General features: G+C 46.1%; 1 protein-coding gene across 2 annotated transcripts in view; it reads left to right on the top strand.

Moving 5' to 3' along the window:
* Positions 1 to 11699, top strand: part of ACSS3 (acyl-CoA synthetase short chain family member 3) — a 1350383-nt gene extending 1338684 nt beyond the window's left edge. For both annotated transcript variants that reach the window (XM_078674232.1, XM_078674231.1), the window contains one exon: positions 10344 to 11699. In XM_078674232.1, coding sequence (XP_078530358.1) covers positions 10344 to 10412 — 69 coding nt within the window. In that variant the 3' untranslated portion in view covers positions 10413 to 11699. The remainder of the gene's footprint in view (positions 1 to 10343) is intronic.
* Positions 11700 to 12366: the final 667 nt, after the last annotated feature.

The raw sequence follows: 12366 nt of genomic DNA, 5'->3' as shown, positions 1-12366 counted from the left end.
CCTGCCCTTTTCTTTTGCCGTAGGGCTGTGCAGCAGGAAGGCTTGTGGTGCTGCTCTGCAATAAAATATGGTAAGTGAATCAACAAGTCTTTGACAAACCTACCCACCTCCTATGGACAGGAAGGGTGGGATATTAGGACTTTTAATTACACTGATTTACAGCACATTCCCTTAGTGAAGGGTCTCAGAACAGGACCAGTAAGAACCACATCCAAGACCAAAGAGATGGTTCAACAGATTCAGCTACTCATAGTCATTGAGGGATACTGACCCTTGCCTGGAAGGCCACAAGGAAAAAGTACCAAATGTTGCTAACTAAAGGAAACTGCCCTAGTCCAATAGAAAGATCCTTGTACACCTTGAAGGAGTTTAATCTGACCACCTTGTCCAAGGAAGAAAAAACATAGAACACTGTGAGGATGAGGTCCTGGAAGCACTGCATGGAAGACAGTAATATGGGAAGAAAACATTGTTCTGGGCAAACAACCACCCTGTTTGGGAATAACCGGAGTAAGCAAGTATGATACAACAAGTGTGATGGCCTTTGGAAATGGTGACCAACAAACATCAAAATGTTTAAGAGTCAGTGGTTTAAAATGACTTCCTTAAAGGCCTTGAGGACCAAGGAAAAGTCCATGAGGGGACCATGGAGTGGATCACAAGACTTTGAGATATAACCTGTTGAGTTACTGGCTTCTTATTTTCCTTCAAACTCAAAAAGCATGGGTTGCCACCCAATCGCTGTGCAGTGTTAAAACTAGAGTCTGAAAGGAAATTGCCCCAGAGGAAATCAAAATGCCTGGCAATGTCACAGGACAAGGACTACACTCCACCTAAGAAAACCCCAGCACTCTGCCAGAGTTGAGCCTATCGGCTGAGGGTGCCCGAGCCCTAGCTTGTTGCAAAGAGCTACTTCTTTGGAAGCGCCTGTAGACTTAACATGTCAAGCTCTAGGCCTACATGTGGAGGTACTGGGAAGAGGACTATGACACGGGTGAATTGTAGAAGAGATGAATGCATTAGAAAACGCTACGGGGGCCATAATGTTAGCTGGCATAGGAGAGGGAACGGGAGTCCAAAAGCCAATAAAGAGGCTACCAGACCTCTACTCCCTTCCCGAAGTTAGTGGAGGTATACATGAGTTTTGATTCTCCCCTGAGGCGGAAAGCCGGGGTTTTAGGACGCCAGTCTGTTTATAAAAACTTTGCATCTGATGTTCTGTTTCAGATTTTAACGTTGGGCAACAGATCTTCCTCTGAGGCGGAAAGCCGGAGGACTAGGACGCTCGATTTTTAAAAACATTGGCTAGTTGCGACGTGGGAACTAGTACCATTTTTAACATAGCGCAGGCACTCCTTACCTGCTCTCTCCACCTCCTGAACTCCCGGGCACACGCGCAGCCGATTGGGCGCTGACGCGGTCGTTGCCACGGGGATCCGCCATCTTGGGAGGACGCTCAGGCTTGCGGACTAGTTGTCGGCAGCCTAAAGCCCTCCCAGGGATTTAAAGAGCGGGAAGAACACGGCGCTCAGTTTTGATTCTCCCCTGAGGTGGAAAGCCGGGGGTTTAGGACGCCAGTCTGTTTATAAAAACTTTGCTTCTGATGTTCTGTTTCAGATTTTAACGTTGGGCAACAGTTCTTCCTCTGAGGCGGAAAGCCGGAGGACTAGGACACTCAATTTTTAAAAACATTGGCTAGTTGCGACTTGGGCACTGGTACCATTTTTAACATAGCGCAGGCACTCCTTACCTGCTCTCTCCACCTCCTGAACTCCCGGGCTGATGCAGTCGTTGCCACGGGGATCCGCCATCTTGGGAGGACGCTCAGGCTTGCGGACTAGTTGTCGGCAGCCTACCGCCCTCCTTCCGCCCCTATAAATTTCCATGGCTTTTCGCCTGCGCAGCGGGCCGCCGGCGGCGCGCCAAAGGCAAGCCCGTCTGCGCCCATCCGCGCCAGACCAGCGCCTAGCGCCAGGACCCCTGGGCAACTCCTCCCTGACAAGCCGCCCAGGAGGACTTATAATCGTGATTTTCTGCTGAGCCTCAATGGCAGGGGGAGGAAGGAGAATTGTATCTGTTTAAGACCTGATAAAGACATGCAGACAGGATCTATTAAGTGGCTGGCTTGTCTATCTGGCCTTCCTGCCGTCATCTGCAGACCAATTAGGGCGCGTAGCAGGACCTACGGCTCTAGATGGGAAGGGCCGATTAACAACATAAACTGTCTTCTAATTAATGCTAGATCCCTCGTGAAGCACAGTATGGAATGTGCTGAATTGATTCAGGACAGAGATCTAAAAATCGCATTCATTACCGAGACCTGGACGGATGCTGCATCCGGGCCGGACTCAGTGAAAGCCACCCCCCCAGGATACCTGAGCTTCGTTCTGGACAGAGTAGGAAAAAGAGGAGGTGGGCTTGCTATCATTTATCATGCCTCAATTGTGGGTTCCTTTCAGTCGGTGGCCTCACAGACGTGTGAGGCATTGGGGTTCAAACTCTCTGTATCCAATCATCACTCCTTCCAGGGCTGCCTTTTATATAGACCTCCCGGAACCAGGTCCCAATTTCTTGAAACCGTGGGTAATATTCTGGAGGAAGCGCTGTGCACTAAATCCTTCACAACACTAGGTGATGTCAATTTCTACTTAGAAGATGATTCAGACCATGCCACGCTAGCTCTTGCTGAAGTGATGCAAGGGGTGGGTCTCAATCAGGTGGTAAAGGGGGCCAGGCACATAGCAGGGCACACGTTGGATGGCATTTTCACAAATAACCCGGATCTGCAGTTTATTAATACTGAATCCGTGTTCTGGTCAGACCATTTGGCCGTGTTATTTATTGTGTCGACCCCCCCGCTGAATAGGGCCACGCAAGCTAGAAAAACAGCCAGGACTTATAGAACCTGGAAAGAAGTTGATGGTATGGCACTCGAGCACCTGCTGACGTCCTCTATGGTTCCTCTGCCGGCAGAGGTTAATATAGCAGCAGACATGTACACCGATTGGGTCGATCGGGCTTGCATGACACTAGCTCCGCCGAAAATGTGTCGCCCTACTCGCATAGCCCCATCAGCTCCCTGGTTCACGAACGAGCTGCGGGAATATAAGCTTGTTTGTAAAACATTGGAGCGAGTCTGGCGCGCAAAATACCATCAGGAGGACAAAATTAAGCTTAAAACCAGCCAAAGGATCTATAAAGATATGATAAGGAAGGCCAAAGGTACATATTATATCGATAGGATCGAGGGAGCTAGAAATTCATCCAGGGAACTTTTCGATACTATCGTTAATCTGACCACCCCCAAGCCAGTGATCATTCCACCTAGCCTAGAACTATGTGAGACTCTCGCCAAGTTCTTCGCAAATAAGGTGGAACTGATCTTCACTGCACTGGAGCCTCAGGTGAGACAGTCACTTCTGGAGGGATCGCACAGAAACCCCTTGACCAACCCTCAAGAAACTAAATTCTCAGGGTTCGCCCCTGTGAGCCCGGAAGAGATAAAAAAAATTGCTACACGCAACTAAATCAGGGTCGCCCCAAGATCCCTGCCCGGCGTCGGTGGCAAAGCTGGCAGCCACCCCTATAGCGGACACCCTGGCGGATCTTTTCAATCAGATGTTTAACCTCAGGGACTTTCCATCATGTTGGAAACGAGCATCAATTGTCCCGCTGCTCAAGAAACTCGCGCTTGATATCTCAGACCCAAATAGCTACCGACCTATACTCCGGTTACCGTGGACCAGCAAAGCTTGACGAAAAAGTTATGAACCTGCAGCTCTGCACATTCCTTAGATCTTCCCAAGGTCTGGATAAAGCCCAACATGGGTTCAGGGAAGGTCACAGCACCGAGACCGCCCTGATTAAGTCTACTGAAGAGATCAGGTAAGCATTGGATGCAGGGGGACGAGCAGCTCTGGTCCTCCTTGACCTGTCCGCGGCCTTCGATACGGTCCACCATACGATTCTGGTGGATCGCTTAGAGGACTGCGGGGTTCAGGGGAGGGCCCTTAACATCTTGAAAGCCTTCCTTGTGGATAGGGTTAAGGTGGTGGCCTTGGGCGATTTTGAGTCTAGACCTTTCAAACTCCCAGGGGGGTCCCGCTGGGGTCCTCCCTAAGCCCCACCCTATTCAACATTTATGTTTCATCTCTCGCCCCGGTGATCCGATCTTTCGGATTTGAATTAACATGTTATGCAGATGATACTCAGATCGTTGTATCACTGCTCCTGGGGAAAGAAGAAGGTGTAGCGGCCAGATTTCAGGACTGCATGGCGGCAGTTAGTAGCTGGATGGCAGGTAACTGCCTCAGATTGAACTCCTCCAAAACTGAGGTTCTACTCTTTGGCTCGGATATCAGTTTCTGGAGTCCTAATTGGTGGCCGGACGACATGGGAACCCCTCCCACTCCAGCAGCTAAGGTTAAGAATCTAGGTGTCCTCATTGACAATCAACTTTCGTTCAAACCGCAAGTCAATGCTCTGATCTCCTCCACCTACTGGACCTTGAAAATCATCAGGAAGATTATCCCGTTCCTGCCAGACAGTAGCAGAAAAACGGTGGTGACGGCACTAGTGCTCTCCCGCCTAGACTACTGCAGCAGTCTTCTCCTTGAGGCCCAACAAGGGCTGCCTAATAAACTTCAAGTGCTGCAAAACGCTGCCGTGCGCCTAATTGAGGGCCTGCCTAAGTTTGCGCCGGTCGCACAGGAACTTAGGAAATTGCACTGGCTCCCGGTGCGCAAACGCATAATGTTCAAATCACTGTGTATCGTTTACAAAGCAGTACATGGACTGGGTCCATCTTTTCTCCAGCAGCACCTCCAACTGTATACGCCAGGCAGACAACTGAGATCTGCCAATAAAGGGCTGATCAAGACCAGCAGGATCAGGAAGGCACGATGGGGGGGCAGAAGCTTCATTAAAGGGGCTGCCACCGCTTGGAATTCCCTGCCCCTGGCCTTGAAACAAAGTATGAACCTCTTAGCCTTCCGAAAAAATATTAAAACTTGGCTTTTTAGTCATTAGAAGGGGCTTGACACTTAGGGGAGCTATCATTTCAGCACCAGGACACCGCTAGGTAACAGCGCGCTTTATAAATGGTATAAATAAATAAATAAATAAAATAGTAAATTGTGCCAGTAAAGGAACAACACTTCAGTTCTCTGGGCTGACAGTGAGGCGAGCAGTGAGCAGAATTCAAAAAGGAGTATGTTCTGGGCTAAGGCCAGCAGATCCAACTAGGGTAACCTGAAATTCTCTGAGATCATTGAACAGGACAGGGCTCAGGCAAAATGACAAAACTTCGATGATTTTGATCAAACAATCCACATCCCCATTCTTCATTCCCAGGAGATAGCTATGAAAGAAAGAACATTTTGCTCCATTCAGACCTCGGCCTAGACTTCAATATTCTAGCCAGGGAAAACCAACTGGGAGCTTGAGTTTACCCATGGTGGTTGATATAAATATGTTTCACCTTGTTAGTCAGAATATATACTGCCTGGCCCTACAAATGAAAGGCAAGAAATGAGCATAGTCTGGTGGCATCTCTGAAAGCCCCTGGGACTAAACCTTGAATTGTCTCCTCTCCTAGGGTTACTCCCCAGAACCTGCAGTTGTCATTTGTTGTAAGACCTAAGGCAAGAGTGGTACAATAGAGACCTCCTAGGTCAAAGAGTCAGGGCAAGCCACCTCTGCAGATCTTTCCAATCCGAGGCTGAAAGGGATCATTAGTCTTAAGCCTGACAAATACAGGCTCCAATGGGTCGTGAAGTCTTGTACAGTGGGTTGGAGGTGTTGTCAGACTCAGTAAACCACCAGGAGATCAGCAGCTATCTCAAGCTGCACCCTCAGCCAATCCCAATGTCACTGGGTTCAGTTGTGGAAGAAGAGGAAGGAACGCATGTCACCAGTTTGTTCTAAAAATAGCTCTTAAGAATTGCCGGGCCTGAGACGGATCAAGTTGAGACTAGACAAATTTGACAGGAAACTCTGGTATTTGAGCATGTTGCAGACTTGGGGTAAGGTCTCCACTCCCTTTGTAAAAAGAGCAGGCACAGATTAGCAAGTTGTCCAAGTATGGACACACCATTAGCACTCGAGAATCCAAAAGGTCTGGCAGCTGAAGCCAGCTGGAAAGGAAGGGCACAGATCTAGAAGTGCTGTCTCAGGGCAAAGTACCAGAGGCACCTTTGGGAAACTGGTAACATGCATGTAGTCATCCGTCAGTCAACTGAGTCCACAAAGTCCCATTGAAAGACAAGGTCAAGATTGTTTGAACCATACCTGTATTGAGTATCTGATAAAGTAGAAAATAATTCACTCTCTTCAAATCTAGGATTGCCTAAATATTGCTGAATAGTTTCATGTCATAAAGGGATGGATTGGCAGCATATGCCCTTTCTTGCCCTTGTACAGAGATTTTTGCTGCCTGTCATAAATCATTCACCCCCCTGTGAAAGACCCTAACTATGCAGTGGCATCACACTGATGGGGTAGATTAAAAGACGTTTTCAGGAGTATCGTGAAACTTGATCTCATAGCCTGAGCTGATAATTTGAAGAACCCATGGGACAGGACAGAGGTTGTCCAGGGGTTGTAGAAGTCTCGCAGCCAACTCCGTACTTTCCGTACTAGCCTAGAATAGACTTGACTGAGGGGGAGGAGGAATGCTGGGTGGAGATAGGCTGGAACTGGGTCTTGTATGCATTGGAAATTCCCCAGCCACCTCTCTTGACAGGAAAAGAATGGACTAAACCAATAGAGAGAGAGGGAGAGAGAAGGTCAACAATCCTGTGAGATCCAAGTCCTCTGCCCGTACCCCGAATGATGAACAGGAGTTAGCTGACATTTTAAGTCTTTGAGAATATGACCTGTTAGAGGCATCTGTGATTTGTTAGCCTGTCAAAACCCCTCCAGTCATGACAAATGGATACTAGAAAAGTCCCAGTAGCAACCACTCTATGCTTATGGGATATCAAAAGAAATGTTTCACAGGAGCCTGGCGTGTCAATCCATCAATTCATCTGTGAGTAAGAAAGTCATGCAGGAGGGACTTCACAATGTATGATGCCTGATTGGTAGCTATGATAGGAAAATTGGAAGTGGAATACGCATGTGTGATAGTCACTTTCATCTATTTGTCTATGGCATGAGAAGGGGAAACATCGACTTATTTAATAGTTTCCTTAGAAGAATACCAGTCATCAAAGTGTTTATCTTGACCACTGATGTGAATTCCTCCAGGAAATAAGCCAGAGAAGAACATCAAGCCAGGAACCGTAGGAACACATGCCACTCAATCTCCATCCTTTCTCTTACCAGGACTTTGTATACAGTGCCATGAAGTGATGAGGCACTGACTCACCTCATTGATACTGGAGAAAGCACTCCCCCTAATCATCCAGGCTAGTAGAACATGGAAAACCCAAATAGTTTTAAAGTTGCTCAAGAATGCCCATCAGGTCCCGGATATCCCTCTTGTTTAGTACCTTCCTCAGATACTTCCACATCAGGCTCCGGGAAAATACAAATATCTTCTCTTTTTTTGGATGGTGGATGACCCTCACAAGCAACAATGCATTCATTACAGCTTGAGCAAGGCCTCTAAGTTTTCAGCTGGTGGCAGACCCAAAGAGGCAGGTTCAGCTTGTTGGGAAAACAGAGCTTCAGAGGAATGATTTCATTGGTCACAATAGTGTCACTTACTGAAACACTTTTTAAGCTTAGCAGTACAGTGTAAAAGCGTGGCTTTAGCGTCTCAGCCAGTTACTGGGGGCTGGCCTGGACACAGGCTGTACGCGACCAAGAAGTTACAACACTAAAGATACTAGGTGATCGAGGATATTGTTTATAAGCTCGATTGACATTTCCGGCCTGTGGAGTCCGTGACACAGCCTGATTTGGGATTGACTAGAGAGGACAATATATGGAATTAACTAGCTTTTGGCTCCATCTGAAGACCAACATTTTGTCGTTTAATTGACTAACACGGAGAAACCAATCGTTAGTTTGTGAACGTTTTAACTACTATATCAAGAAACTGTGAGGACGGAGATAACCAATACTACCTGAGAGAAGCTAAAGCCCTGACGAAGCCGTAGGTCAACCCAACCACGGCGAAACGCGTTGGCACAAAGGGATTGGAGTGTGACGAAAATAAAGAAAAGAACTGCAAGAGCCCCACTGATAATCTCTGTTGATCTTTTTTGTTACTTCCAAAACTGAGACTTTAACATGTGCATGCGTGCTCCAAAAACTATTGTTTGAAGTTTTCAATCTCTGATTGAGTTTAGGGACGTAAGGGTGTTCTCTTCCCAAATTTTGGATGCACCAGACTAATTTGCCTTGTAAAGGGATATCAAGTGAAAATCACTATATGAGCGCCCATCTATCCCATACACCCAAGAGATTCATACTGAAGAATACTTCCCTGGTTACGAAGCAGTGAGACAACTCAGCCTGCCAAAGTCATGTTGGACTTCTCGTCTGAGGGGCTGGAAAGCCACTCCACAAACAGCTAGTCAATGTAAACCCACAGTCAATCAGGAGAAGATGAGAATGCTAGTCCTTTCTACCATGATCCCAAGGAGCATGTCCTAACCCCCAAACCCACGTGTCCCCTCCTCTGAACATCTGGGCGGCAGACTGGATTAAGTATAGAGACTCCTTCATCACAGCATGGACCAGAGTGGTCCAGGGAGGAAGATTCAACAGAATGTGGTAGCATTGGGGACATGCACCTTCAGGGTAAGACCAGCCGTTGGGATGAGTCTCCTTCATGACTCACAGGAAGGCGTGAATGCTTGACAGGGCTCCTACCGAAGCCAGTTTTTTAGGATAATATAGGGAAATCCTGTTTACATGACAAAACTAGCAGTAGGACTCGGACGTAGAAGATGGGCAGGGGGGTAATGAATTGTGTTAGTACCCTTAGGTAGTTGTTCTCATTGCTTTGTAAATAGATTAATTAATAACTGTGCCGCATTGAAACAGCTTTTTCTGATTTATCAGGAAAGTGTCTAACATTCTAGCACTTCTCCTGCTGTAACCAGTAAGAACATAAATCATGCAGTCGCGGCTGGTGACATTTCAAAGTGGGGGGGCACAAATCTACAAATCTACTACCTATTATCTCCGGGGGAGGGGGTGGGGGGTTGGAAATGGGGTTGCGATGACCTGAGGGGATGAGGGGGGAGGCGGGAGGGGTTTGGAAACAAATTATATATAAAATAATAAAGTAAACTTACCGTCCGACGATCCGGAGACTCCGTCCCGACTCCCGCCGTCCTGGATTTCAAGTCCTGCAGCAGGTCATCAGAAAGGCGGCGCGGCAGGCAACCTCCCTCCCCTCCACCGCAGCCAGCGCTGTGATTGGTTCGGCCGGCTGCCCTACCCGCGTCATTTCTCTCTGTATGCTGCAGCATACAGAGAGACAGGGAGAGTGGGAGGTGTTACTCGAGGGCAGGGGGGAGCGGCTTACCTACTGTTGTTAATACTGTCTGTTTGGGCAGCCTCAGGCTGTCCAAAGAGACAGTATTAACAACAGTGGGCAAGCCGCTCCCCCCCTGCCCTCGAGTAACACCGCCCACTTTAAACCAGGAACTTCTGCTTTCTCGCCGTGCGAGAAGGCAGAAACAAATGGTAGTTATTACGGCAATAACTACCATTTGTTTCTGCCTTCTCGCACGGCGAGAAAGCGCCCCCATGGAGGAGCCACCACTGAAATCATGGGTAGGCGGGGTTCATCATTTGTTGCCTGAGAGATGAATGGTTGAATGCCACACCTACTGACAGTTTGAGTCACCTAAAAGAAAGTTATTGCATTTTGTTCGATGAATTCTTGAAATGTCGTACAAAATATGTGAATTTTCAGCTGTTTCCAAATGTACATTGTTGCCATGTTTTATATTTATAAACATCAAAACAGTAATAGCCTTTATGATATCAAGTTGAAATAAATAATGAATAATGTCACTAGACATTCATTTAGAGTAGTAGTGGCAGTCTTAAGATTTCTATGTGCCTTGTCTATTAACATGTTCTAAGACCCCAAAATGCATTCCAATAACAGCACACTTTTTTAGCCTGCATTTCCTGATGTATTCCTAGATTGGGATTGTGCTAGTCACAAAACCATTTTTTCAGAGAAGACGTTCTAAGTAAATTTGCTGGTGTTCTACTTATATATTCTGGTTGCAGTGATCTTTTGATTTGTTTGTGCTGGGATCTGCTCATCTGTGAAGGGAATAATCTTTGTCTAGAGCTCTAATGTCAATCTCAACCATATATGACATTTCCTGTCTCTCGCGTACACTAATATGTCTCTTGTTTCCTTACAGGTCACCTCAACCAGCGAGGATCCCGATGTCTTTACAGATCTAAAACATGTGCTGAAGCAGAAATTGTAGTGTGCCTTTTACGTCATACACTGCACTTTTTGACAATCAAATACTTTTTTTTTGCAAGTTGATGACGTATATCCAACTTTTCCAAGGGATGCGTTATGCTCAACTACATTTTGCTCTGCGTTTATTTTTATGAATTCTTCCGAACTTCTCTTGGGTCGAACTGGACCCGGTACTCTAGGCACGACTAACTCTTTGACGCATTTTCATTCATTAGTCTACAGAGATCACAGTTGATCCTTCGGACCTGACGGATACTCTGAAAGCAGAAATCAGTTTGTCAAGACTAAAACCTATACTTTACATCTACCTCAGATGTTAGACCCTCATTTTCTAAAAAGTAATTTTAAATAAACACAGCTATTGATTTATCGCTCAGATGTTTGTTATGGTTGTTCCCCCGAAACGAGCATGTCTTTCCTCGGACCAAATCTCCTCTCTTATTGTATCCTGCACTTTCAGCTAGACCAGCCGCAAGCCTCTTTCAATAATATTCACTATTGGAAGAACCCAGTTAAATGATATTTGTGGAAATAGTGACAGCTATTCGGGATTTTAAGAAAGGATAGAAATATCATGAAACTGGCTGCGATGTTCAATATTTGTGAAATTATACGTGAACTACAGCAGATAAAGAACATTGTGATATAATGTTTTACAATTGAACATAAAAGATGTGAGTTGTGAGAAAACACACAACAGCCATGTACAAAATCATATCTACTGCAAATCTGGTACAGCAATGTATTTGCTTTTGCCTGACGAAGAGAGTTGATGGGCACTTCTGGCAGTCCTTTTGGGAGTGTAGGTGTTTATTTTTCTCAGAGATACTATTGGACAAACACAACCCCAATGACAGGGATGGAGAAATCATGGATAAGTCCGCGACCCCACTGGTTTGGCACCTATAAATAATACCAATGTGCCTCTGCGACTTTGTATATTTACTCCTCCCAATGTTTGCACTAAAAAATCAGGCCCATTTGTTTTATATCTTTAAAAGCACATGCTACATCATGCTCGCCTTTCCTGTAAGAGTTCCAACTGCCATCAAATGCAATGGAAACAAGATGGTTGTGGTCATAATAAATTCAAAGGGGATTACAGGCAGTCAGATTCAGGAAATATTAGGAACATTTAGACAACCAGGGGGCTTCTTTGTTTATCTTTTAAAAAATGTTCTAGTTTTTCCAAAACTAACCGCTATATCTATAATTCATGCATATATATCGGCCAGCTAAATTGTAAATATTTTAACTAATAAGGCTAAATTAAAGGTAACCAAATCTCTGTCTGATGGATGTGGTGCATTTTTATTAATCTGTTTTTTCACCAAGAAAACTCCTTTTTGGAATTCCCATGATAGGTATACAAGACACTTCGTTGGGGCCCCCAACTCTCCCAGCACTTCCTTTCATCAAAGTGCACCAAATCTGCCTGAGTAGATGGCAAAGTTCTTATTGATGCAAAAACTTCCTTTCCTACGGTGCACTGTTTTCAATATAATTGAAGTAAAAATGCTGCACATAGATACCTGTAATCAGACAAAATATTTCAATTTGAAATTCAATATTTCTCATGTCTTTTTTCCATGTAATGTCTTAAAAACAAAATTTGTAGGCATTTTTTTAAGTGCCTCAAAAATCATTGTGTCGGGAGCGTGGTTAGCAGCCACCGAGAATGGCGGCTACCTGAGTGGGCTCCTGACTCCCTGTTGGTGACCTTACCTTTCCTGCGCCATCGGCGAACCAAACGTAGCCCCGGCAGTGCCGCTTGTTGCCTACCCACCCCTGGGGGGGGGTAAATCGGTAGCTTTTCGCAGCTTAGCAGATGGTTCGGGCACCCCTGTGATCCACTGTGGAGGCCTCTGAACGGCTATGAGGCTCGGTGTCCGGAGTTAGGAGAGACCCCCTACAGTGTGGCGCACCAGAGCCGACGAGGAGTGACCTGGGAGCGT

This window comes from Lissotriton helveticus, chromosome 1_1 (genome assembly GCF_964261635.1).
Source record: "Lissotriton helveticus chromosome 1_1, aLisHel1.1, whole genome shotgun sequence".
Taxonomy (NCBI): Eukaryota; Metazoa; Chordata; class Amphibia; order Caudata; family Salamandridae; genus Lissotriton; species Lissotriton helveticus.
Note: the sequence above shows the minus strand (reverse complement) of the source record. Positions and strands in the feature narration are given on the sequence as shown.